The sequence below is a fragment of the Arvicola amphibius genome, chromosome 5, assembly GCF_903992535.2.
Source record: "Arvicola amphibius chromosome 5, mArvAmp1.2, whole genome shotgun sequence".
In the NCBI taxonomy this organism is placed as follows: Eukaryota; Metazoa; Chordata; class Mammalia; order Rodentia; family Cricetidae; genus Arvicola; species Arvicola amphibius.
In genome coordinates, this window is record NC_052051.1 from 39,142,009 (window position 1) to 39,165,573 (window position 23,565).

Here is a 23,565-nt window from a genome sequence, read left to right on the forward strand (position 1 = left end):
TGGCCCACGCCGGTAATCCCGGCAGAGGCAGGCAGAGGCAGGCAGATCTCTGTGAGTTTGAGGCTGGTCTGGTCGGTCTGTAGAGGGAGTTCGGTAGAGGTCTGTAAAGGACAGCCAGCGCTACACAGTGAAAAGCTGTCTCAAGGGAAAAAACGCAGAGGTAGGAGGATGCTGTAAATTCTCAGGCACGTGAGTCGCAGGTAAAGCCCTGTTTCTTACAAAAATAACGCCTTTAGACTGGGCGTAGCCCAATAGTAAGAATGTGTTCCGCATACATGAGGCTCCGAGTTCCTTCCTGTTTTTCTGAGGATTCTATCTGTTGGTTTGGGCGTTCTTGTTTTGAGACTGAATCCTGAAATGCAGCGCAGGCTGCCATGAATGCCAATCATCCTGCGTCAGCCTGCCTGGTGCTGGGATGGCACACAGTCGCTGCTGGCAAGACTCTTAGTTTAACTTCTGTACCACAATGATTGAAGATAGATAGATAGATAGATAGATAGATAGATAGATAGATAGATAGATGATAGATAGATAGATTGATAGACAGACAACCAGACAGACAGATAAAACCAGGATTATGAGCATATATTACATATCATAAATTTTCTATTTTATTGGTTCTAGTAAAAGTATGCTGTTGAATAGCTCTCTCCACAATCTAATTTTAAACCACTCCCATCATTCCCAATATATCCACCTATCTTGCAAAACCATTTTTTTTCCTCTATGAACTGTGAGGAAATGGCTATTTGGGAAGCAGAATTAACTATGGGGAGGGGAGGGTGCCCATCCCCAACAAGGGAGGCACACTCTGAGCTGGAGTTCCACCAATTTGGGCAAGTAGGATCCAGACACGATTGCAGATAACCATCTCACCTCCACTGAACTTCCCCTGCAGAAGTCATCCTCTACAGCTTTAGAAAAGACAAGCAAATGCTTGCTCCTCAGACTACAGCTTTGAGGAAAATCAAATCGGCATCAAATAGAGGGGAGCAATATAAACATTCATTTACACTACACTGAGACAAACAGGATGTGTGAAAGAACTGCACAAAGACAAGATTAAGGTTCACAGCACAGCTTTCATCTTGCTTCCATCAAAAGCACAACACTGAAAAAAAAGAAACAAGCACATGCAGAAGGCATGTGCTTGGCCCCCAGGAGAATACAATAAAGAAACAGGAATGCCAGATTCCACAAAGGAGGGCTGGGGGCCCAGAATTGACCTTTGACCACCTCAGTCCCCAGGGCATCTATTTCCCTAGAGGGCTTTTCTAAAGGGCGGGGGCAGTGAAAAGAGGAGCCAGGGAACCCAGGTTTCCTCTCTGAATTACACCTGCTGTCCAACTTCATAAAACTGGTAGTGTGGTTAGCACCATAACACAAGTAGCTGTCTTACTCCAGATGAGGGTGATTCTACGTCAGTACCTTTCAACAAGACTCGAGACAGCAGTCTCAATCTCCGTCTAAGTACATGGCTTTCTATCAGTGGCCAGCTCGAATAGTCCCTGCTTCTGACATGACTGGTCTCTGCCTAGCACCTCCCTGGAGACTGGTCAACAATATGGGGTAGCTCCGGTGTTCTGAGAGTGGTCAGGTGGCAGGAAAGCACCTAATTTAGGAAGAGGTGAGATGAGTGCCAGCTGCCTTCTTTTGCGTTCAGCAAGAGCTCTGAGGTGAAAGGCTGTAACCGGAAAACACCACGGTGCACCTGTAATCCCAGCACTTGGGGGGTGAAGTCAGGAGGACCAGGAGTTCAAGGCAAGCCTCTAATTCTGTCTCAAGAAAAAAGAAAAAAACCCAAATATGAAAAGAAACGTAAGATTCTTGAATTCACATTTTAAACTGCTGAAATCAAATGCCGATGAAGATGAAGTGAAATCTAAATAATCTTAAAACTGGTATCTCTAGATGGTATTTTTAATTTGTTGACTCTGCTGTGTCAGACATTGTTTTGGTTTGAATAGGAAATATCACCTACAGCAGCGGTTCTCGACCTTTCTAATGCTGCGACCATTTAATATAGTTCTTCACCTTGCAGTGACCTCCAGCCATAATGTTATTTTCATTGCTACTTCCTAACTTTAGTTTTGCTACTGTTACGAATCACAATGTGAATACTTTCGGAGACAGATGTTTGTCAAAAGGGTTACGACCCACAGGTTGAGAACCACTATCCTATTGACTCATGGATTAGAGTGGATCCCCCAGTACTGGGGCGACTTTAAGAGGCATAGGAACCTTTAGGAGGCAGGACCTCACTGGAACAAGTCACAGGAGCCCGTCCTCAGAGCTAGAGCTTGCCCAGTCAGGCAGGCTACCTGTGCCTGTCCCTGTACTCGCTTCTGTGGCTGTCTATGTTCCTTTCTTCCTCCATCTGTGTGTGTGTACACACACACGCAGACACATACACACATGCGTGTGCACATACACACAACAAGAACATGCTTGCACACAGGTTTTGTCTGCTTTCTGCAATGCTAGAGACCAAAACTAGGGCTCCGGCGTGCTAGAAAAGCACTGAGACATAACCCTTACACTTTTAGTAATTTTTCTTAGGATTTAAACTGAAGACCGGAGGAAGGGGATAAGACATTTTTGGGCATTATGGAGAAAACTGCTACTGGCACTGAGACCTGAAAAAAAAAAAACCAGATTAAACACATGGGGGTTAATGTTCCGTGGTAGTTTTTTTTTTTTTGTTTTTTTTTTGTTTTGTTTTGTTTTTTAAATCAGCGTTCAGACTGAATGACACTCGATTTAAAATTCCCCTCAATGTTGAAAATGGATGATGGGTCCATTAATGTTCATCACATTCCTCCCCTTTTGTGAAATTTCCCATAAAAGGTTTTCTTTAAAATCTACACATTCATACCCTTCCCATGATCCCTGCTGTGCAAGGCTGATGAATGTAAATTTTGCAGAACACACCCTTCTATGGATAATTTTAACTTTTCCTAAAAATAAACATTCTAGTCACCAACCCAAGGAGGGGTCAGGGGCCCAGGAATGCCATGTCATGGCAGATGGAGACTCAGTCATTGTGGGAAGTGAAAGCCATGTAAGGAGCATCGGAACTGATACAGCAGCATCTGATTCCTCGGGACACCCTTGCAAACAGCAAGCATTTCATCAACCGCTGGGAAGGCTGAGCAGCCGGTAGCAAGCAGCACTCGTCAGGACGATTAAAAATGCTAACGCCAGAGCACAATCTGGTTGTTTCATGTGCTGGAGGAAGTATGCACGGAGTGCTGAGTCAGAAGCTAATATGCAGACTCAGAGGTGACTAATGAGTCTCCAGGACGCAGTCAGGGCTTAAAACTGAAGATTTAAGAACAGATTCGCGCTGCCGAAGACGGGTTACCGCTCCTGACACATAAGGTCACCAACAGGATTGACATCCAGAAATTTTACTAGAATGACATGGCATGCTCCTTACTACTTTCCTGCAATAGTATGTTTAATCACCAGAGCACACACAGACGGTTGTGAACAACATTAACGTGCCTCAAATTTCACACCAATAACAAAACCAGTTGCAAACTTCACAGAAAGCCACTGTGATTTCTCCAGCCCCAGGAGCCCAGGTAAATATTAGATTTCTTCCAGCTAGCTCTTAAATGTCACTGAAGCCCCCACCTCCACAAACACTGATTATAATGATCTATCTGTGAGAATGTAAGTGGGATTGTAATAATGTAAGTGTATGGGATTGCCAAGAGAAAAACAAAAGAATAACCGCAAAACCCAGCAAACTTTACAAGCCTCTAAGCTACAGTTAGTACTATAGAACTTCTGGAGGAACCGTATCTTGTCTTTTGACAACTGCCATGCCCGAGGGTGGACAATGGCCATGTGTGTGCACTAAGAGGTACTACCCTTGAACCGCCGTGGAGGCAGCAAATCTCTGCACCTGTTCAACGAGCATCCAGAAGCTTGGCAGAAGTGCAGCACTCTTGCAGGATATATGGCTTGGGGAATGGGTCACTGTGTCCTCCAAAGTGCACGGAGGAGCACACAGGGACCAGCAGAGAGGAAGTAACATGGAAATGCAGAGACTGAAATCCTTCTCTAAGACAGGCCCTTAGTGGAGCTGCCTGCGAGTGGGATCACCAGCAAGCCCAGAACTGCTCCCAGACCTTCACGAGCTCAACAGTCCTTTGTCAATTCCCTCTGAGTCACTCATACTCCCAGGTTATAAAATACCCTTTCCCAGCCCTATTTAAACCGGGAGGATTTGCTATTTCCTTCAGAGGAGCCTTGACTAACCATTACACCAGGCAATGCCCTTTTTACTGCCTCTAAGACATTAAGCTCTCCGAGAAACTTCTGAATTTCTTGACCTAACTATGCAGAGGCTCTCATCTCATCCCTGAAAAAGCAAGAGGGAGACTATTCAGTATGCTTACGTTGCCCCTCTTCCGAATTAACCTGTACAGGACCACGGGTGGCAACTAAGCCACAAGGTAGGACAGGGATCTGGCTCACGGCCTTCAGAGAAGGTAGCATTTCCATGGAAGATGCAGCAGCTCCTCGGGGGATGGCTCTGCCTCTGCATCCTACCCTGCATGTGAACAGTTAGCTTCACGTGAGCCACTCCACTCTTGTCCAAAGACAGTGCAAGGCGTGAGGGTGAGGGGAGGACTCGTGTGGAGCACAGCGGGAAAGAGGAGCCTTCCCACAGTGGACATAACTAAACCCACAGCTTCCTGGAGGAAAGCGAGGGCAAAGGCGGCCTGGCCTGAAGGCAGGTGCTAACAAGAAGCCAAAGCAAGTCAGGGCAAGGGCCCGGCCGCAAGTGCCATGTCCAAAGGCACGACTGCCTCTGAATCAGCAGGTCCTTAACACAGGCTAAACTGCTTCTCACTTTGAGAGCTTGGCTTAAAGAGGAAACAAAGAAGGCTGCCAGCAGAGGTGGAAAAGCCCCGGCTGGCTCGGGCACAGCAGCGGGGCCTAGATCTAGGACCCAGTTGGTTTTCCTTTTGGGGTTAACCATGATCCTAATTTAACCACAAAAGAAAAAGAGAAAACTCTACCTGGAGAAGAGCAACTGTGCTTGAACTGAAGAAGCAGGAGTCTGGAGAGAAGCACTCTTCAAAGCAAATCCACCCTTCAGGCATTGTCTGGGGGGAGGGGGGCTAAAAGGACACAGGCAATTCCAGCACTCAGGCTTTGTGCGTAATGACATCACTGCAGCTAGCAATCTTCCAACGGCAGAATTAGAGCAGCACCTTCAGAATCTTGGGCCTGTCTAAGAAACACCTGCACACGTTGCTTACATGGGTCTTCTCTCACTAGATGCGCAATACGGTCAGAACAACAGACCAGCCACTAGATTTTCAGAACTAACCAGGACTCGGTGAGAAGAATTTCAAAATAAGCTGCTCTATGAAAGACCCTGCCAGAAAGATATGAATCACAATGATTAATATTATAGTGCTAACTGTGATAGCCAAGGCCTGATGCTTATTGAGATGGTTACCGAGCAGTGTGCTAAACACTTCATATGCACCATTTTATTAACCCTCACATCAACAGGTGACAAGAAAGCCACACTGAGAGAAGAAGGTGCTGCTGCTGCTGCTCCCGGGAACACACTTTGAGCATCAGTGCTGCAGAGACCACACTCTTTTCCCTCCAACCCTGCTTCTCTGCTGAGCCTCCTAACTCAGGTGGTTCTAACCATCCAATCAGAAGCGCAGAGCCACCCCCCCCCACCCTCAGTCTTAGCCATCGGGCCCAATCCACAGGCTTAGCACTATCACTGCCCACCTAACAGAACCCAATGCTAGCCATCCTACACAAACAGTTACCGGAAACACCATGTAACCCAGACAATCGCATACCAAAATGGATTTTCAAACCTGCACTTAATTTGAAGCCTTTTTTTAAAAAAAAAAAAAAAAAAACAGTTGCATTGTTTTAGGAATAATTTATAACATCAAAACAGTGAAAATTGTTTGTCTTGTTTGGAGTTCCTTATTTTAAAAGTATATATGCTAATGCCTGTTAAACATGATTCAATACCTAAATATCTTTAAACAATGTCAGAAACTTCAATCTGGGTTATAAAAAAAACACTATTTAATTAATCCTACTTATGGGTTGTTATTAATGTCTATTTAATTAACCCTAATATTTAAGGATTTCTTTTCATTTTTAATGGGGGAAGGACAGACAGATATACCCAAAGCACGAGTTCACATGTGAGTATACATGCCCCTGAATTCAGAAGATGGCATTGATCGCCTGGAGATGGAGTTACAGGTGGTTATGGGTCACCCAGTGTGGGTGCTCAGAACCGAACTCAGGTCCACTGCAACTGCAGGATATGCTGTTATCACTACGTCTTCTTTCCAGTCCTAACCCTAACATTTAACAGATGGGTACAAACACTCCAAACTGCATACCTTTCCAAAGTACCAGTCAGTAACGAGGCCTACCACGAGCTTAGCTCATTCCTTCCAGTATGTCACAAAAAGAATTCTTCAAATACAAATTTTAGTATTATGGGAATGCCAGGCTATACATATACATATACATATACACATACACATACATACACATACATATACATATATTTGTGGAGCCCAGAAACTCTCTAATGCAACACTTCATTTAATTAAAACTAAGAAAATCATGACAATCTCAAAATTCAGCTGACAATGTGAGCCCCTCCCTCGTCTCTGAAAACAGACACTGATTTCCACCAAGAAGCAAGGCCTCAGCCCTCTCCTGGATGTGACACAACACAGTAGACATGGCTTGCAGAGAACCCTCAGGAAGGTGGGCAGCTCGCACTGGGCATGCGCAGAGGAAGTTCCCGCCACACTGAAGCAAACTGAAGCCAGCCATCTAGTTTGAAAGCAGGGAAGTATCCTGGAAAGAACTTGAGCTTCTGTAGAGCAGTCACTGACTCTAAGCATCCAAGTGAGTGCCCCCAGGAGGCGACACGGAAAGCAGGAACCATCCAGCTGTTTCCCCCACTCGCTGCACTGTGTAAGCTGGCTTAGTGACACAGCAATAAGGGAAGACAATGGAAGCTGCCTGCCCTGTCCCTAATCGGGAATCAATACCGAGGACGACAATCTAACTTTTCTGTCGTTTAATCAATGCTGCCCGCCACCATAAGCAGCTTGGAGCATTGACTGACCAAGAGGACACTGAACAGACTGACAGGCCACAGAGCCCATTCAGAAGCAGATCAGAACTGTCTCTCCACTCAGCGTGGTCACGACTAGGCTGTGCAGGGTGCACCAGCGCCTCCGTTTCACTCCGCTGCTTTTAAAGTTTGACACAGCTTCTCACTGCACACTCCCCGAGGATAGGGGCCGATGATCAGGCTTGCCTGTGTCTCAAAAGCCTAACCAGGGCTTTGCAGGCAAAGACAAATAAAGACTTAGTAACCGAAACTTCACATATGAAAAGAATTAGACGAGTCCTCACTCCCAAGAATTATGAGACCAAGAACAAATAAGAAGTCAAGGCCAAGTCCCTTTGCTACCCAGAACCTCGCTGTAAAACAATTACCGAGGGCTCCACGGCATGCATAGAATGTTATTTTTCCAAACAGTTTCATAGCATTATACCTTTCATTATTAATTTGATATCAAAAAAAAAACCAGTGAAACAGATAATACTGTTATTTCTTCCCATAGATAAGGAGGTGGTTGTTCAGAGATTAACATGGTTTCAAAAGTGTCATTTTAGAAGTGAAACCACAAAATGAACTAAGGAATCCTCGGTAAAACCTAATGCTAGTTTCATATTCTAGCATTCTTTCTTAAAAACCTAATGACCTAATTTCAAGAAGTGACTGGGAGATGTGCTTGTCACCCAATAATGAGTGCCTAGGTTCCACTCCCTAAGACCCATGTAAAGTCAGCTATGGTAGTACGGTCTACAATCCCAGCACTTTCACATAGCAAGATGGGGGACAGAGACAGAGAACTGTAGTAATTCACAGGCCAGCTAGCCTGGTATATGCATTGAAAAACAAGAGACACTGTCACAACAAAGTGGATGGTAAGAACCAAACCCCAGTTTATCTTCTCTGATCTCTGAATGTGAGGCACAGCATACATACCTAACATGTGTCTGTGCACACACACACACACACACATTTCAAGATGTGCTATTAAAGACCCTACAGAAACAAGCACAAATGACAGAATCATAGAAATGGCATCACGGACAAGATGCCAATACTCATATCCAATACATTTTTCAAATAACAAGAACTGGAATGCTAGACTTGGTGCATGCTTCACCAGAATCATTATGATGTTACACCTTTGTGAAACAAACAGCAGAACATTCTTTCCTAATGTCACACAAAATATATCACATGTGTGTATACACATAAATGCAAATACACAGGAATGCCAAACAAGTGTGTAAATAACAAGAAGTCGTGAGATCAAAGTATTGTCACATGCTACTCACATGTGACAGAATGACACATACAGAGACCTAACTTCCTGTATTACTTAATGGTGGATGTTCCAAAAAGTACTCCCAGAGAAGTATCTAGAAAGAGGTTAGGTAAACACTATGTATCCTTACAGTGTACGGGTAATGAGGAGATAGCTGCCCACTTAAGACAATGTCATTGCCACAGAGTTCTCAGTGACTGTGAAGTCCAAGGACACGCAATACCATCTCAGCCCTAACTTTTAACCAAATATCCCCAAAGCAGCATTGACGAGAACAATGAGCAGAGGTGACCAGGAAGAGGAGTAACCAGAACAACACTACTAGGTCCCTTCTGGCCCCTTCTAGCCTCTACTGCTCGGACAGACCTGGACCCCTAAGGCGCCCCCAAAACAAGGGGAGAACCTCTCGGTACATCATTTCTAGATTCTTGAACCTAAGAGAAAGCACACAACAGGTGGCCTCTGCCACTCTCAGAAGGATTTCTCTGAGGCCACTCTGGATAGGTCTGGTCCTTGTGACTGTTTCCACTGCAGTGTTCAGAGTGGTATACGCTAGTAAGTACACTCAGGCAGAAGCAATAAATATACACATGTACATAACAGACACTGGATGTGTATACAACCAATGGGTGAACAGACGAGCATTTAGGGTTGGTTGCGTGATAATCTGGTACTGAGCCAGCCATTTTAAAAAACACGCCAGCTGCTCTGCTTCCCTGGCTCACAGTATCTATGAAATATAGAACGATGATGCCCTCTACAGCCCTCAGAGGGAATCCATACAGTTGGTCAAAGATCCTGAGTCTGCCTTCCTAGGAAACATTTTTTAACACTAGAAGATAAAATAAAACACCCACTTAATGTGGGTATCAGGAAAAATACCAAAGGATTACAGTTTAACCCAGAAGAGTTAACTAAGACATAATCTTGAATGACACAAAATAAAACTCTGCACGCGGTCACTCAGGTTATCTGTTTAAGTAGAATTAATGGGTGTGCTTGGGAAACAGCACAACAAGCAAGAGAGCCTGACTTTATTCCAAAGCTGAGAGCACGTGTAATCCCAGTGCTGTGCAGGCAGAGACAGACGGATTCCTGAAACCCATTTGCTGAGCTCCAGGCCATTGAGAGACCCCACCTCAGAGGCAAAGGCATGGATGCTGACAAAGGACACCCAAGGTTTTTCTCTTGTGCACATTTGCACAACCAACCACACACACGCGCCAACATTCAGAAACACAAACAAACAAACAGAGGCTGTTTGGTTCTTTGGGGGGCGGGTGGTCAAGACAGGGTTTCTCTCTAGCTTTGGACCCTGTCCTGGAACTCGCTCTGAAGACCAGTCTGGTCTCACAGAGATCTGCTTGACTCTGCTTCCTGAGAGCTGGGATTAAAGCCTGACAACAGAGGCTGTTTGTAAAAGAATTATTTGAACTATTTTCAAAATCACTAGAGGCCACTATGGAAGAAATAGGAAAAGACAGAACTTCAAAGTAAAGACTATACTAAAGATTGAAGACTATGCATTGCTTGACTGCAAAAAAAAAGGTCAGAGTGGTTCTGGTCACCCCAGCAATACTCTAAACTACTTGGGACCTGTGACTCCATAGCAGAAACAGAAGAGAAGTCCGTCTCAGGAGGTGTTCTAGGCCAATGTGTGCAATGTATGGCAATAAGATGCATGTACTGGGGACTGAAAAGAAAGTAAAAGCGTATTAGCATAGGAAAAAGTTTGGCTTCTGAACCAAAGAAAACAAGATTCATTCACCTGGCAAACTTGGAAGATGGTGACAAGTAACACGGACTACAGAAGAAGAGGTGAGAAATAAGAAGAAGAAGAAAAAAAAAAGACAGGCCAGGTGACCGCACAAAATACAAAGATATCAGTTCCAGAGGAACAGATGGATCATTTTCCCAAGTTGCAAAGTGAAAACTAAGACCAGGCTAAGGAGGAAATGGACAGTAATTACCAGAGTGCAGTCTGAGAGTTGACATTAGACCTGATTAAACAAAAAGAATTGCTCAGTCATTTGAGCAAGGAAACAGCACCCAGACGCTTGTCTGGATGAATGAAAGCGGCGGCAGGAGGCAAACAGAGAGGCTGGCGGAGAAAAGACAGGTGAGGACAACAAAGGCTTCCACAGGTACCATGGGAAAGAGGAGTAGTCTCAAGGCAGAAGAGGACGGACACCTTAAGAGGTGGCAAGGACAAGAAGGACATCACAAGTCGTGCCGGGAACCTGCGAATCAAAAGCCAGGTCAGAGGAAAAGTAGAAGCCGTGCCCTGAGTTTGAAGCTACAGCAATGAACTTAGGAAGAAACTACTTAGAAACAAGTGGGAAGCTGAGGTTTAAAAGAGAAGCTAAGGCTAGATTTAAACATTTTTCAGTTATTAAAAAAAAGGAAAAAAATGCTTATCCATCAAGGAAAAAGACTGTAGAAGGGAGGCCTGAGACCTGACCATCTGGCCAGATAGAAAACACTTGGAAAAAGAAACTACATTTCAAAACAAACAAACAAAACAAAACAAAACAAAACAAAAATCCTCTTGTTTCAAAACCATCAGCACTCAGAGCACATATCCTCTAGTGTAAGAAGGTAGCCCACATCTCTGCACCCACGGCAGAACCGACTGCGTAACGCCAGTAAGCTGCGAGCAGTTGTGTTCCAGTTCCATCAAGTAATCAGCACACACTGAGCTGCACACATTTCCCAATCTGGCAATACAGCAAAGCAGACTTTGAGAAAAACAGCAGCCTACATGAGCGGAGCACATTGCCAGCCACTACACCACACCCCACATATCTTCAAAAGGACAAAGCTCTTAAAGGAAACCGAATTACAGAGGTCTGAAAGGCAGCGAACTTAAGAATCAGGAAAAGAGACACACAGGTCCTTCTTAGGCTCTGAAAATTTGGTACTGACAAGTATCTTTATAAAAATGTTCTCAGGGCTACATATCACTCTCCTTATGAAAATTTATTTCTAGTAAAGAACAGAATACTTAAAATGCTTTTGACTATTCATTAAGAACATTTCGGGTTTTATCTTTCTTAAAACTTAGAAGATCAGTGAGTGGAACTCAACCTATATGAGTTGAGTTAACCTATACTGAAGCAAAGCTTGTTTCAATCTTGTTTTCAATGTGACACAGCAGATCAATGCATCAATTTTCAAATAAGTAATGGTGACACAGTCAGTGGCACATTCCCCTTTAGGTACACCAAAAACCTAGGACACAGGATGCAAGTGATTCACAGAGGCAAGCTAGCAAAACAAAAGCCTACTGACAGCCCATCTGCTATTCAACCGTCTCTTTCTCTGGAAATGGAATGCTTCGCTCCTCACGTTCACTGTTCCTATACCAAGGATTTACATCAATTCTTGAGCATATTTAACTTTGTGTGGTTTTCTGCAGAATGCAAAAACTAATACTAACGAAAATTTAGATCTCAGTATAAAACTAAAATTGCTATCAAGAAGAAAAAGCATAGACAGTAAGGGTATAAAGAAATTTTTAAAATCCAGTAAACTCTTATTTCTTTTTAAACATGACTAAACCTTTAGATCTCTTATTTCAAATTTAGAAAACAACTCAGGCTTTCTAAACCACTATCTCCCCACATACCCAAGAAAAAGCGGACAGTGTTAAACAGCAAAAGTAGACGCTGTCAGCCTTCTGCAATGGTGGGAAGGGGCGAAGGGTCACTGCACATTCCCTGTAGAAGACAAAGCCAGATCCACATTCCAGGGAAATTTGGCTGGTCCAAGTTTTCCTTAAATACAGATTGGCCCGCCTGTCACTAAGCCAGGCTCTGTAATCTTCCCAGGCTGCCATTGCTAGGGAAGCCAGGAATCCCTTCTAATTAATCAACTCTCACAACAAAAATTTTCCCACCCACAGAAAAGTTGTGGGGAGGGGAAGCGGCAAAGCAGTCTTCATGGCCAAAAGAATCTTAGACTTTGCTGTAATACCAAACTAATCCACGAAAACAGATGCAGGAAGCAGAGGAAATGATCTACAGAGACACACAATGAGCTTGGGAGCTTTTGCGCTGTACGGCTTCTCTGGAGCCCAAGTTAAACATGTTAAATCTTAAGATGTAATTACTGGGAATGAGGCCTGGCAACATTCTACACTTCTTAAAGTCAGGAATGGGACCGTGAAGTTTCCCCCAAGGCACATACCATATATGTTATTGGACATTTAAAGCAATAATTTATTGTTCTGATTTCTTTTCTCTACCATTTTGTGTTTCAGTGGATAAACATCTATGAATAATACCTGTACGTTCATATCTATTTCTGTTTGCTTTGGGCTTGTCTGATGCTTGCAGCCAATTTAACACAAGGTTAATTTCCTTGAATGCTTACTCCATCATGATTTAAGCAGGTGAGAACAGCAAAAGATACAGCCATTTAGACCTGTTCTGTCAGGGCCAGGAGTAGCTCAAATGTATAGCTCTTGTCTGGCATGCATGAGGCCCTGGCTTGGATCTGAAGCATCACAATACATGTACACACGTGTGTGTGCACATGCACATGTGCACACACTACTAGCCACCTGCACCTACTAAGTATTTAGTATACAGCTAGTAGAAAGCGATATATGCTCTAGGAAATATTTACACACATATTATAAAAATAAGCAATATGTGTATATACATGTATGTATACTTTGTAGACAGTGGGTTCTGCCTTTATTATAACTACTCAGATCAGCCCACTATAGCATAAAAGCAGCCAGAGAAACAACAGCTTACCAAGTAGAAGTGGCTGTGTACAAATAAAACTTTATTTTCTAAAACAACTGGCTGTCCTGGGTGCTATAATCTGCTAACTCTGTCTAAACCAGACCTTTCCTTGACTCAGGACATTTACGCAATAATGAATATTTTAAAACACTGGGATGGGGCAAAGTCTTCATCTAAGATAACTAGAGAATCATGGCTGTTGCCACCATGTTTATCAAGTAGGATGAGTCACTGCAGTGTAGGACAGACCTCCCTGCTGGAAACTGCAGGGATTTGGACTTCATGCCACCATGAAAGCTGCTGCTGCAAGGGTTCCTGCCTTAGGTGGTGCTGCCATTTCCTGGAAATCTGGGAGGGAGTTATAGATGAGGGTTCAAGTCCAAGGACCCAAGAAATAACGAGAAAAACAAACAAACATTGATTAACGAAGGTCCTGAGAACAACCTTCACTTTAAAAGGGAAAAGCTGTTTGTTAGAAATTTAAACCCAGCGGAAAGTCATAGAGCAAACAACCCATACACAAAGGGCACACTACTTGGTGCCATTAGTTGGCCTGCTACTTTTGAAAACGTGATCTATTCAAGTATTTTACAGCCCATGTTGACAAAAAAAAGTAGGTGCATCTTTATGAAAACTCTGTATAAATTTATTTCGTTAAAATTTATTTATTCACTTGTAGCACGAATTCTAGTTGGTCTTAATTAATCAAAACCCAGAGTCAGATCTAGGGGTTAAAGCTGAAGATCAGAGAAGCAGGGCAGTAACCACTAGAGAGACCTTTTACTTCTACCGATGCTCAGACCAAAGATCCTCAGACTGGCTAGACAGACTGCACCATGTTTCCACCAAACCTCAGACTCCAATGAGCTCTTGTCTCCTCCTCCTTATATACCTCTGCCCAGCCATACCACTCCTGTCTCCACCTCCCTAGTGCTGGGATTGAGGGCATGAAATCCCAAGGGCTGGAATACCTCTGCATGAATTCTATTTCTCTTTTTAGACAAATTCAATCGCATGTAGCCCTGGGATTAAAGGTGTGTGCCACCACTCCCGAGCCTCTACTGGCTTAGTTCTACACTCCGATCTCCAGGCAAGCTTTATTTATTAAAACACAAAACAATATATCACTACATTCACTTTCTTTCTGACTACTATGCAGAGACAGATTAGCCCAGAAACCAGGCATGATAGTGTTCACATTTAATCCTCACACTCAGAAGGCAGAGGCCAGCAGATCTCTGTGAGTTTGAGGCCAGCCTAATCTACCCAGCAAGTTCCAGGATAGCTAGAGCTACCCTGTCTCAAAAAACAAAACAAAGCAAAAGGAGCCCATTCTGGCCCCAACTGCCAAGTACCAGAGGCAACAAGACTGGAAACTTAGCTATTTCATCTGCTATTAAGCATCATGCTTCTATGCTTGAACTATATGTTCTTACTATTTCCACTTTCTGTATCACTCTGGAAAATGAGGGCACAATGCTCACAATCATCTTCCCACACTTCTCTTTCACCGACCTTCCAAACTCTAGAGCTGAAGATGTCATGAAATGGAAGCTTTGCTCAATGTTGAGCCATAGATCATATGGATTCTGCTGCTTTACACAATTCTCTTTTTATTTCAGAGTTAAGAGTTACATCACTTTTCTTTTGTTAGTTTCCTAGATTCCTTTGACTAAATTACTCCAGGCCCTCTGACAGACCAGAAAGAATTTTTCTTTATCTATTTAAATGCTGGAGGCCCCTTCCTCCTTTACACTTTTTGTTATCTGCCAAGAACCCTCCTTCCTAGGCCAATGGAAATGACTACTCTCTGAACTTGACGCATAATCATCAGCATGGGATTTGCTTAGGCACTGAGTCTGGATTCTCTACGGCCAGGATCTCATGTATAACCTTTTGTTTACACCCCATTTTGGAGAACCACATCCTAAAATAGAGCACACAGGAAGGAAATTTCCCTGACCTTAGCATCTTTGAAAATGTCTTCATTCCATCATAACATGTGCTTATAGGTTGGACTGGGAAGAAACTTCTGGCCGGAAAATGGTTTTCTGAGTGATAACCGTGAGCACTGAGGTATTACTATTCCGGTTGTCTCGCTGCTGCTGCGGAGCAGGCTGTCCTAATTCTTCACTCCTTCCTTTCTGTGCTGTTGTTCTTTCTCCTTTCCCCTCCCCTCCTCCGTCTTCCTCCTCCTTCCCACACAAAGTCTCTGTGGTGAAACTGTAGAAAGACAGGCCTCAGCACAACACTTTTCCATTGACTTTTTCCTCACTCAAGCCTCTCAAACAGGAACTCTGTGTCCTTTGTGGAAAATTTTATTATACTGTTTTTCCTTTTCATAGTGTTCCTTTCTACTATTTGTCTTTGTTTTTAGAACTTCAACTTTTGATATCAAGACCAAATTCTAATCCTCTTGGGTTTTTTTTCTATATTTTTTAAAAACAATCTTTTGTTTTAGTTTCTGAGCAATATTCCTTGATAGGCCTTGATATGATCAAAAATTTATGTTTCTGTCATGTTTCATAAGTACTCTTTTCTATTCTCATGATTTTCTCTTCTTTATAACATCCTGATCTTGTTTCATCATTACAACAGCGCTCCTTTTGCTCTGAAAATAAACATTAAACTTCATAATCTTCATCCCTCCCTAAAGTCTCTCTGACCTTCTGAGTTTATTCATTCTCTTTTGTCTCTATTTCTTATATTCTAAGTTTTCCTTAAATTTGTGCTGATGCTATTTTTCATTCATTATTAAAACAATGAAGTGGTTTTGGAAGCACTGCACATACAACTGGGCTTGGCTTACTGAGACTCCCATTGGAGCCAATGCTTGATTAATGGATCCCAAATGTAGGTTACACTAATGTCACACAAATAGACTATAATTTGAGAAGTATAATTAGAGATAAAATGACATTTAAAAATTTAATTCAATAGATAGAGTAACTATAAGTTTTTATCTATCTATGAAAGAGTTTCAAACCATACTAAAAAAATTTAATAAAATTAAAAGGAGAAATACATACATTTTAAATCACAGTTGGATATTTTAATGTATTTTTCAACTTATTGAACAAATGGACAAAAATATTAGTAATGATATAGCAAAATGATACAACTGTTAAATCTGATTTGTTTTATATATACATAAATATTACATATATGTTTATTACATATTACTATACTTGATGTTACACAGTGATATAAAATCATTCTAGATAATATCAAATTTTTAAATGCTTACAGAGCAGTATTTTATCAAAACAGATTTGATTTTATCAAAATCATTTTAGATAATATCACATTTTTAAATGCTTACAGAGCAGTATTTTATCAAAACAGAAGAACTTCCCTAAAGACCAATTTAAATACGATCAATAGAAATTCCCAATCAGAAAGAATTAGTTGCATACTGTGAAGGATACAATAAGTAGGAAATACTTTGACAGAACTGCCTAGCTTTAAGTCTACACAACAGAAAAGAAAGGTTTGATGGCAAAGGCTTAGGCTTCTGCCTTTAGAATTTGGGAAAGGAAGAGATATACCCAAGATATACCCAAGTAAAGGAAAGAAAGACATAGATAAGAAACTGGAGAAACAGAAACAAGCTCACTGCAGACAGGAAAAGGTCAAGACATTAGGTGGTTATCTGAAAAGAACAGTAAAAGTAACAAACGCCCACAACACTATCAATAACCATAACTTTATGAGGGTCAAGCTTAGCTGTCAGGAGATCTACAACCAGGACTGGGGAAAGTGGAGAGAGCACTCATGATGCCCTAGGGGCACTGACAAGAAGGGGGCCTTAGAATTGAAGCTGGAATTAATAAAAAAAAAAAAAACCCTCTGCGTAGATCTGTGTATCCTTTCATCACATAATTCAGTGTTTAGCATGCGAGTACTCAATCTGTGGACATCATCACGTACTACTTTTCAGCTCAGTTTTCTATAGCCAAAGATGTAAGTGTCCTGGGGCCGGAGCTACTGAGCTTTTTACTTCATTCCTGTGAGAAACAGTAGCTGCCATTTGTGAAAACGTAACCAAGTCTGCTCTTCTCCACACCTAGAGGTGACCAGTGAGAACAGGGGTCCATCCATTTAGAACCCTGGATGCAGGGAAGGTAGGAAAAAACAAAAAGGAAATAAAGCATCTGCAAATAAAAAAATAAATATTTTTTAAAAAAACTCCTACCCAGCTCCATTATGAGTTCTAAATATATACTATCCACAGGTTAGTAGAACCCTGAGCCATGAAAGTAAATCTGGTCTACAACTAACACAATGCCAATGGCCTCAGCAAAAATAAAGTTAAAATTAATAAAATTAATAGAGTTAAAATTGCTCAACTGCTCTTCAGAGTACATTTTTCTACCCATGTATGTTGCGGGGGGGGGGGGGGACTACACAGACATGAATCCATGTGTATAATGCTGTATACAATACCAAAAACCACAAACATAGACTATAATGTTAGCACTTCTGAGGCTGAGGCAATAAGAGAATAAGTTTTAGAACAGCCTGGGTAATATAGCAAGGCCTCATCTCAAAATACAAAAATTAAAGTTAATGTCGTACAAACAATGCAGCAATTTCACTGACCAATTTACTTCATTCTTGGTACGTAATATCAGAAATAATAGAAACACTTAAAAGCCATCATAAAATAAATTACTGCAGAATTATTATATTAAGATGACAAAGTGAGAAAATGGAATCAGAAGGGGAGGGAAGGGGGAGAAGGAGGGGAGAGAAAGGGGAGAAGGAGGGGAGGGAGGGGGGAGGAGGAGGGAAGGAGATGGAAATTTTTAAATATAAAAAAAAATAAACCATGAGAGAAAAAAAAATGAAAAAATATAAACTTGCGAATAAAAAATCATAACTAAAATTAAATAGCTATTATCCTTTTCAATTGACACCTTTTGGCTTGGCCTTTCCCACCCCACAGTGTACATGTCTCTCTTTCACCTGTACAGTAAATACAGATGGGAAGATTTTGGTTAAGTGGAAGATACCTGACGAAAAGGCACTTTAGAATTAAAAACTGATATTTAGGCTAGAAAAGGGGGAGGGGCTCTTTGAATGAAGCACTGAGCTAATGGCAAGGAAAAGTCAATGGCCCTGCAGCATATACACCTTCTGAACCTGCGCACTGCAGAAGGCATGCAGTGACAGCACCAATGGCACCACGGAGCAGAGCAGAGTCATTTACAAGGGCTCTGTGTCAGACATTGGGAAAAGGGACCCAAAGAAAAGCCGTGAGCTGCTAAACTCCACAGTATGGAACTGGTTCCTTGGCTGTGTGATCAAAGGCAGGAGGACATGATCACCATGGGCTAGACCAGTTTCTGTAGCTAGTCTGCAAGTTGAAATTCATGCTTGTGGTAACACCCCTGATCTGGAAGCTGGGTTCCAAGCCTTTCAGACACAGCTGGGAGATGGGGTAATACGGCAGCAAAGTCCGTCAGCCATGTCAATGTGGACAGTATGGGGTCAGCATATCATCTCTGACAGAATGAAAGCGCTAGGGTTGACATGCCACAGCTGACCAAAATCAAGTGCCCTCCTGAGCCTCAGAAAGCTTCTGATGAACTCTGCAAAGAGCCTGGTTCACTTCAGAACACAGAGCTTGCTAGGGCACAGTCTTCGACAGATTAATCTCATTCTTCCAACCTGTAAATAAATCATGACTTTACCCAGCAAACTTCAAATATAAGTTGTAAAGAGAACAAGTCAATTAGGACATGCAACCCCAGGTAGAAAAATGGATGAGAATTTTCCAAAACTGAGTGTAACACTGTATTCCACAACAGATAAATCTATGCCTATAACTAAACTGTAGACTATCAAAGACAAATAAAATCTTATGAACCAGCAGAGACAAAGGACAGATAGCAAAGAAAAGGGTTGGTCCTGCAAGGCCATCAGGAAAGAGACTGATCATTCGAGGCTTTCAAGAGATGCCTGTGACAACTGGGCTCTGGTAGAGTCCAACATCTCCCCACCCAGGGAGCTCCCTACTTCACGAGTCAAGTTCCTTCCCCTGGGCTGGTCCTTGTTCTGACCAAGAGAATGCAACAAGTGCGGCAGTTGAGACTTAAGTCTAGGCCTCTGAGGTTGAGCACAGTACACTGCTCCTTACTTAAGAATTCTTGTCTGGGGCCTCTATACTTAGTCCCTATGCTAGCAGAAGCCAAAGCCAACAACAATGACTGCTACCATATAAGGATGCCACATTTGATGCTTCACCTAAATATGAGTCCCTAAATAACTGCAATCCCAGCTGACATCAAAAGAAGAAACAACTGATACAAAGTCAGGAAAGAAACGTGAGATTATTTTAAATTATTACTTTAAACCAGTAATCTCAATCTCTCTCCCTCCCTCTACCCCCTGCCACAGGGTCTCACTATGTAAATTAGGCTGGCTTTAAACTAACAGATGTCCACCTGCCTCTGCCTCCTCAGAACTGGGATTAAAGGAGCATATCACCAGATAATTTTATTGACTTTTGTCCTTTGAGACAGAATCTTGCTACACAGTAAAATAATGTTCAAACCAGCATTCTAAAATCAATTTAATATCATACTAGATTCTAGAAGTCTAGATGAAGATCAAAATAATTTTTATAAACAAATAGTGAATGTTCCCCACTTGGACACTCTTATGAAAGAAATACTCAAGAGTATATGCATATCAGAAGTAATTACAAGCAATGAAATTTATAAATATGTTAGCAAACTAAATAAGCACTGACTTAACTAAGAATAAGATAAAATGACAATTTGATTAACCAAATGCTGGAATTTGAGCTTTTTTATTAACATAATATTTTTTATTGATTATTTGACAATTTCATAGAATACACCTCAATCACATTCACTTCCCGGTCCACCCACCCCCCACTCCCCACCCTTGTGACCATCCCAAAAACAAAAGAAGAAAAAGAGAGAGAGAAAAAAAATCAAGTCCAACACAGCCAAATTCCCAGGTGCCGGCCCCTTAAAAAACCCAGTCCTTCCCCACTGCCACGCCCACCAGAAGCCACCCACTGTGAAGAGCTACTTCAGCTTCCCTGTCACAGTTTCTAAGAGTTCTCTTCAATGGCTTCGATTATCATGTGTACTTATGTGTGTGCAAGGCAGGTGACAGGACAACTTCCAAAAACTGGTGCTCTCCTGCCACCATGTGGGTCTCAGCAATACTGAGGATCACACCCAGACAGTCAGGCTTTGTGCCAAGTGCCCTTACCTGCTGAGCCATATCACTGGCCCGGCTTTGGTGTTTTTAATTGCTATGGAAGATAATGACCGTACACAGAACAGACCAGGAGAACCGTCAAAATACATGAAAGTATCTGCAAGAGCTCACACGAGGTATTCATCAAGTCTTCCCCTGATCTTCCGTCACACAGTCCCCTTTAACACTCTGTACCTAAGAAGCTCTCAGCTTTACTATTTATAATACATACAGAAGGCAAATTTAAAAGAGAAAAATGAAAGAAACCGATTGTTCTATTTCTTTTCTGATGCTGTGATAACACTGTCCAAAGGCGACTTGGGAGAGGAGAAGTTTATTTTAGCTTACAACCTCAGATCACAACCCATGGGTGCAGGCAGTCGGGGTCTGAACTCAAGGCAGGAGCCTGAAGCAGAAACAATGGAGGAAACCCGTGCTGGCTGCCCATTAGCTTTCTCACAGGCTGACTAACATGCTCATGCTTACAGCACTTCTTACCCCACCTTCTCAGCCCAGGTCCACCTGCCTAGAAACAGAAAGCTGCCCATAGTGGGCTGGGCCTCCCTTTATCAATAAATAAGACAATCTCCCCTCCCTTCCAATCGAATCTAGGCAACTCCTCACTGAGGCCTTCCACTGCAACTCTCCTCTGTAAAGCTAACAATGAAAGCTCAGAAGGCAGCAGGCAGCAGGCAGCAGGCAGCAGGCAGCAGGCAGCAGGCAGCAGGCACACTCTCTCTCCCATGTACCCAGATACAACAGCTTAGGCTGCTCCTTGGACATCAGCCTCAGAAGTCATGCCACAGACACGTGATACGAATGATTAATATTAGCATTAGGGACAAAGTTATGACCAAAAAGGATCCTACACAAAAGATTTTAAGCAAAGAATTATAATTTTAAAAAATGTTAGTTTTTTCACCCATCTCTTCTTAAAATGTCAAAGTTAACTAACTTAAAATGTCCAAACCTCTAAACTTAAAGAGTAGAGATGAACTTAGGAATTCCAACTTCTAGTTAACATGGAACTCATACACAGGAGAGTGAGTTAAAAAAGCAGCTGCTGGAGCATTACTTACTTTAATGGCAAACTTCTTAGATGCCATGGTTTACTGATTTCCAAACGAGCTACAGAACCTGCAGAAAAAAAAAGGAAAGCTATAGTTAGATATATAAAAATCTCTCTTTGGGGGATGTTATATGGAAGATCTGGTTAATAAAATATCATTAATCAGTATAAGATAAAATTTTCACTCTAATTGCCCTTAACTAAAATATTATGCTAATATGGTAACCTAAAAACTGACCAGAAAAATGTACAAGCTCCGAGAGCTTCCCTACAGTAACCCACCACATGTTTATAACCAAGTTGATTTGACCCCAGGAATGCAAAGGTGGCTTGACATTTGAAGAGCAATCAACAAAAATACCAAACAATCATAGAATTTGATTCCCAGAATCCACAACAAAAGGAGAGAACCAACTGTTATGCCCATGATATCTCTCTCTCTCTCTCTCTCTCTCTCTCTCTCTCTCTCTCTCTCACACACACACACACACACACACACACACACACACACACACAAACACACACACACACCACAAACAATAACAACTAATAAAATTCTTTAAAAGAGAAAAAACAGCTAAAATCATACATGATGAGTAATCATTTCCTCCCACTAAGATGAGCAAAGGGCATTGTCTTCTCTTGCTGCTTTTATTCAAAACTGTACTAAAGAGCAAATAGAGAAGGAGTAAAAAAGGCATCCAGAAAAGGAAGAGATCAAACTACTTTATTCACAAATAACACACTCCTGCATATAGAAGTCTTCCTTTCTCTTTCTCTTTTTCCCCCTTCTCATCTGTCTCCCATCTTTTTTCTTTTTTGCACACACAAACACAAAGAACCTATTACAATTAGTAACTTTGGGAGAGCTGGTGGGATAACTGGATCACTATTTTAAAATCCACTGTATTTTAGTATGCCAGTAAAGAACAATACTAAACGTGAAATTAATAAAACAATTCCATTTCTGATGGCAGAAAGAAGATACAAAGAAATAAATATAATTAAAGAAATATATTATTTGTACACTAAACACCATAAAACATTATTGAAAGAAACTAAAGAATGGGTTGAGTTAGCTCTGGGGCAGAGTGCTTGTCTGGCATGAGCAAGTCCCTACTGTCAATTGCTAGTGCCGTAAGTCAAAGAAAAGTAAATCTATGTAAACAGGAATATACTTCTTGTTTGCACTCAAGGATTCGGACACTTAATACTACTAAGATACCACTCTCTGCCAAACTGATTCTACCAACTCAATGCAATCTGTATCAAATCCTAATGCAGTTCTCTATAAAACTGAAAGCATATCCTAAAATATCTATGAGAATACAAGGCATATGCATACACAAAACAATCTTGAAAAACAACACAGAAAACTTGTATGTCCATTTAAAAACTTAATACAAAATTGAAACAAACAATAAAAACATGGTACTTGCATTAAAGTATATATGCAGATCAACTGACTAAAATCAAGAATGCAAAAAATAAAAAAATAAAACAATGCAAAAAATAGATCCTTACTTATGGCCACATGATTTTCAACAAGGGTGTCAAACAATTTGTTGGGGAAGAATTCTTCAACACTTGGTGGTGGGACAACACACAGAGAGCAATAAACTTTGTCCCTTCTATCACACTTCATACACAAATTAACTCAAATACCTAAATGTGAAAGCTAAAACTATAAAACTCTTAGAAGAAAACACAAATTATAAATTTTTATAATCACTCATTTAGGCAATAATTTTTTTTATTTTGACATTTTATTGTTGGTCTTCCTGTATGGTGTGTGTCCACACTCCTGTGGATATATTCATGTGTGTGTGCATGCACATATGAGTGTTGTGGAATATTAGTTTAAGATGTGTTACATTCATTTATGCTGTGGATTATTTGTTTAATGATGCAAAGATGTGTTTCATTCTTTCATGTTACATTAGTATAACTCTGTGAAGCTGGGTTACTCTGCCTGCCTAAAACACTTAATTGGTCTAATAAAGAACTGAATGGACAATATAGCAAGGCAGGAAAGAGAAATAAGTGGGGCTACCAGGTAAAGAAAATA

The 23,565-nt window shown here is 41.6% G+C and overlaps 1 protein-coding gene across 3 annotated transcripts in view; it reads right to left on the reverse strand.

The window, feature by feature from the left end:
* The window catches only part of LOC119814031 (SLX4 interacting protein), a 163,610-nt gene that overhangs the window by 130,583 nt on the left and 9,462 nt on the right, over positions 1 to 23,565 (reverse strand). For all 3 annotated transcript variants that reach the window (XM_038329282.2, XM_038329281.2, XM_038329280.2), the window contains one exon: positions 21,508 to 21,565. In XM_038329282.2, the coding sequence (XP_038185210.1) occupies positions 21,508 to 21,534 (27 nt within the window). In that variant the 5' untranslated portion in view covers positions 21,535 to 21,565. The remainder of the gene's footprint in view (positions 1 to 21,507; positions 21,566 to 23,565) is intronic.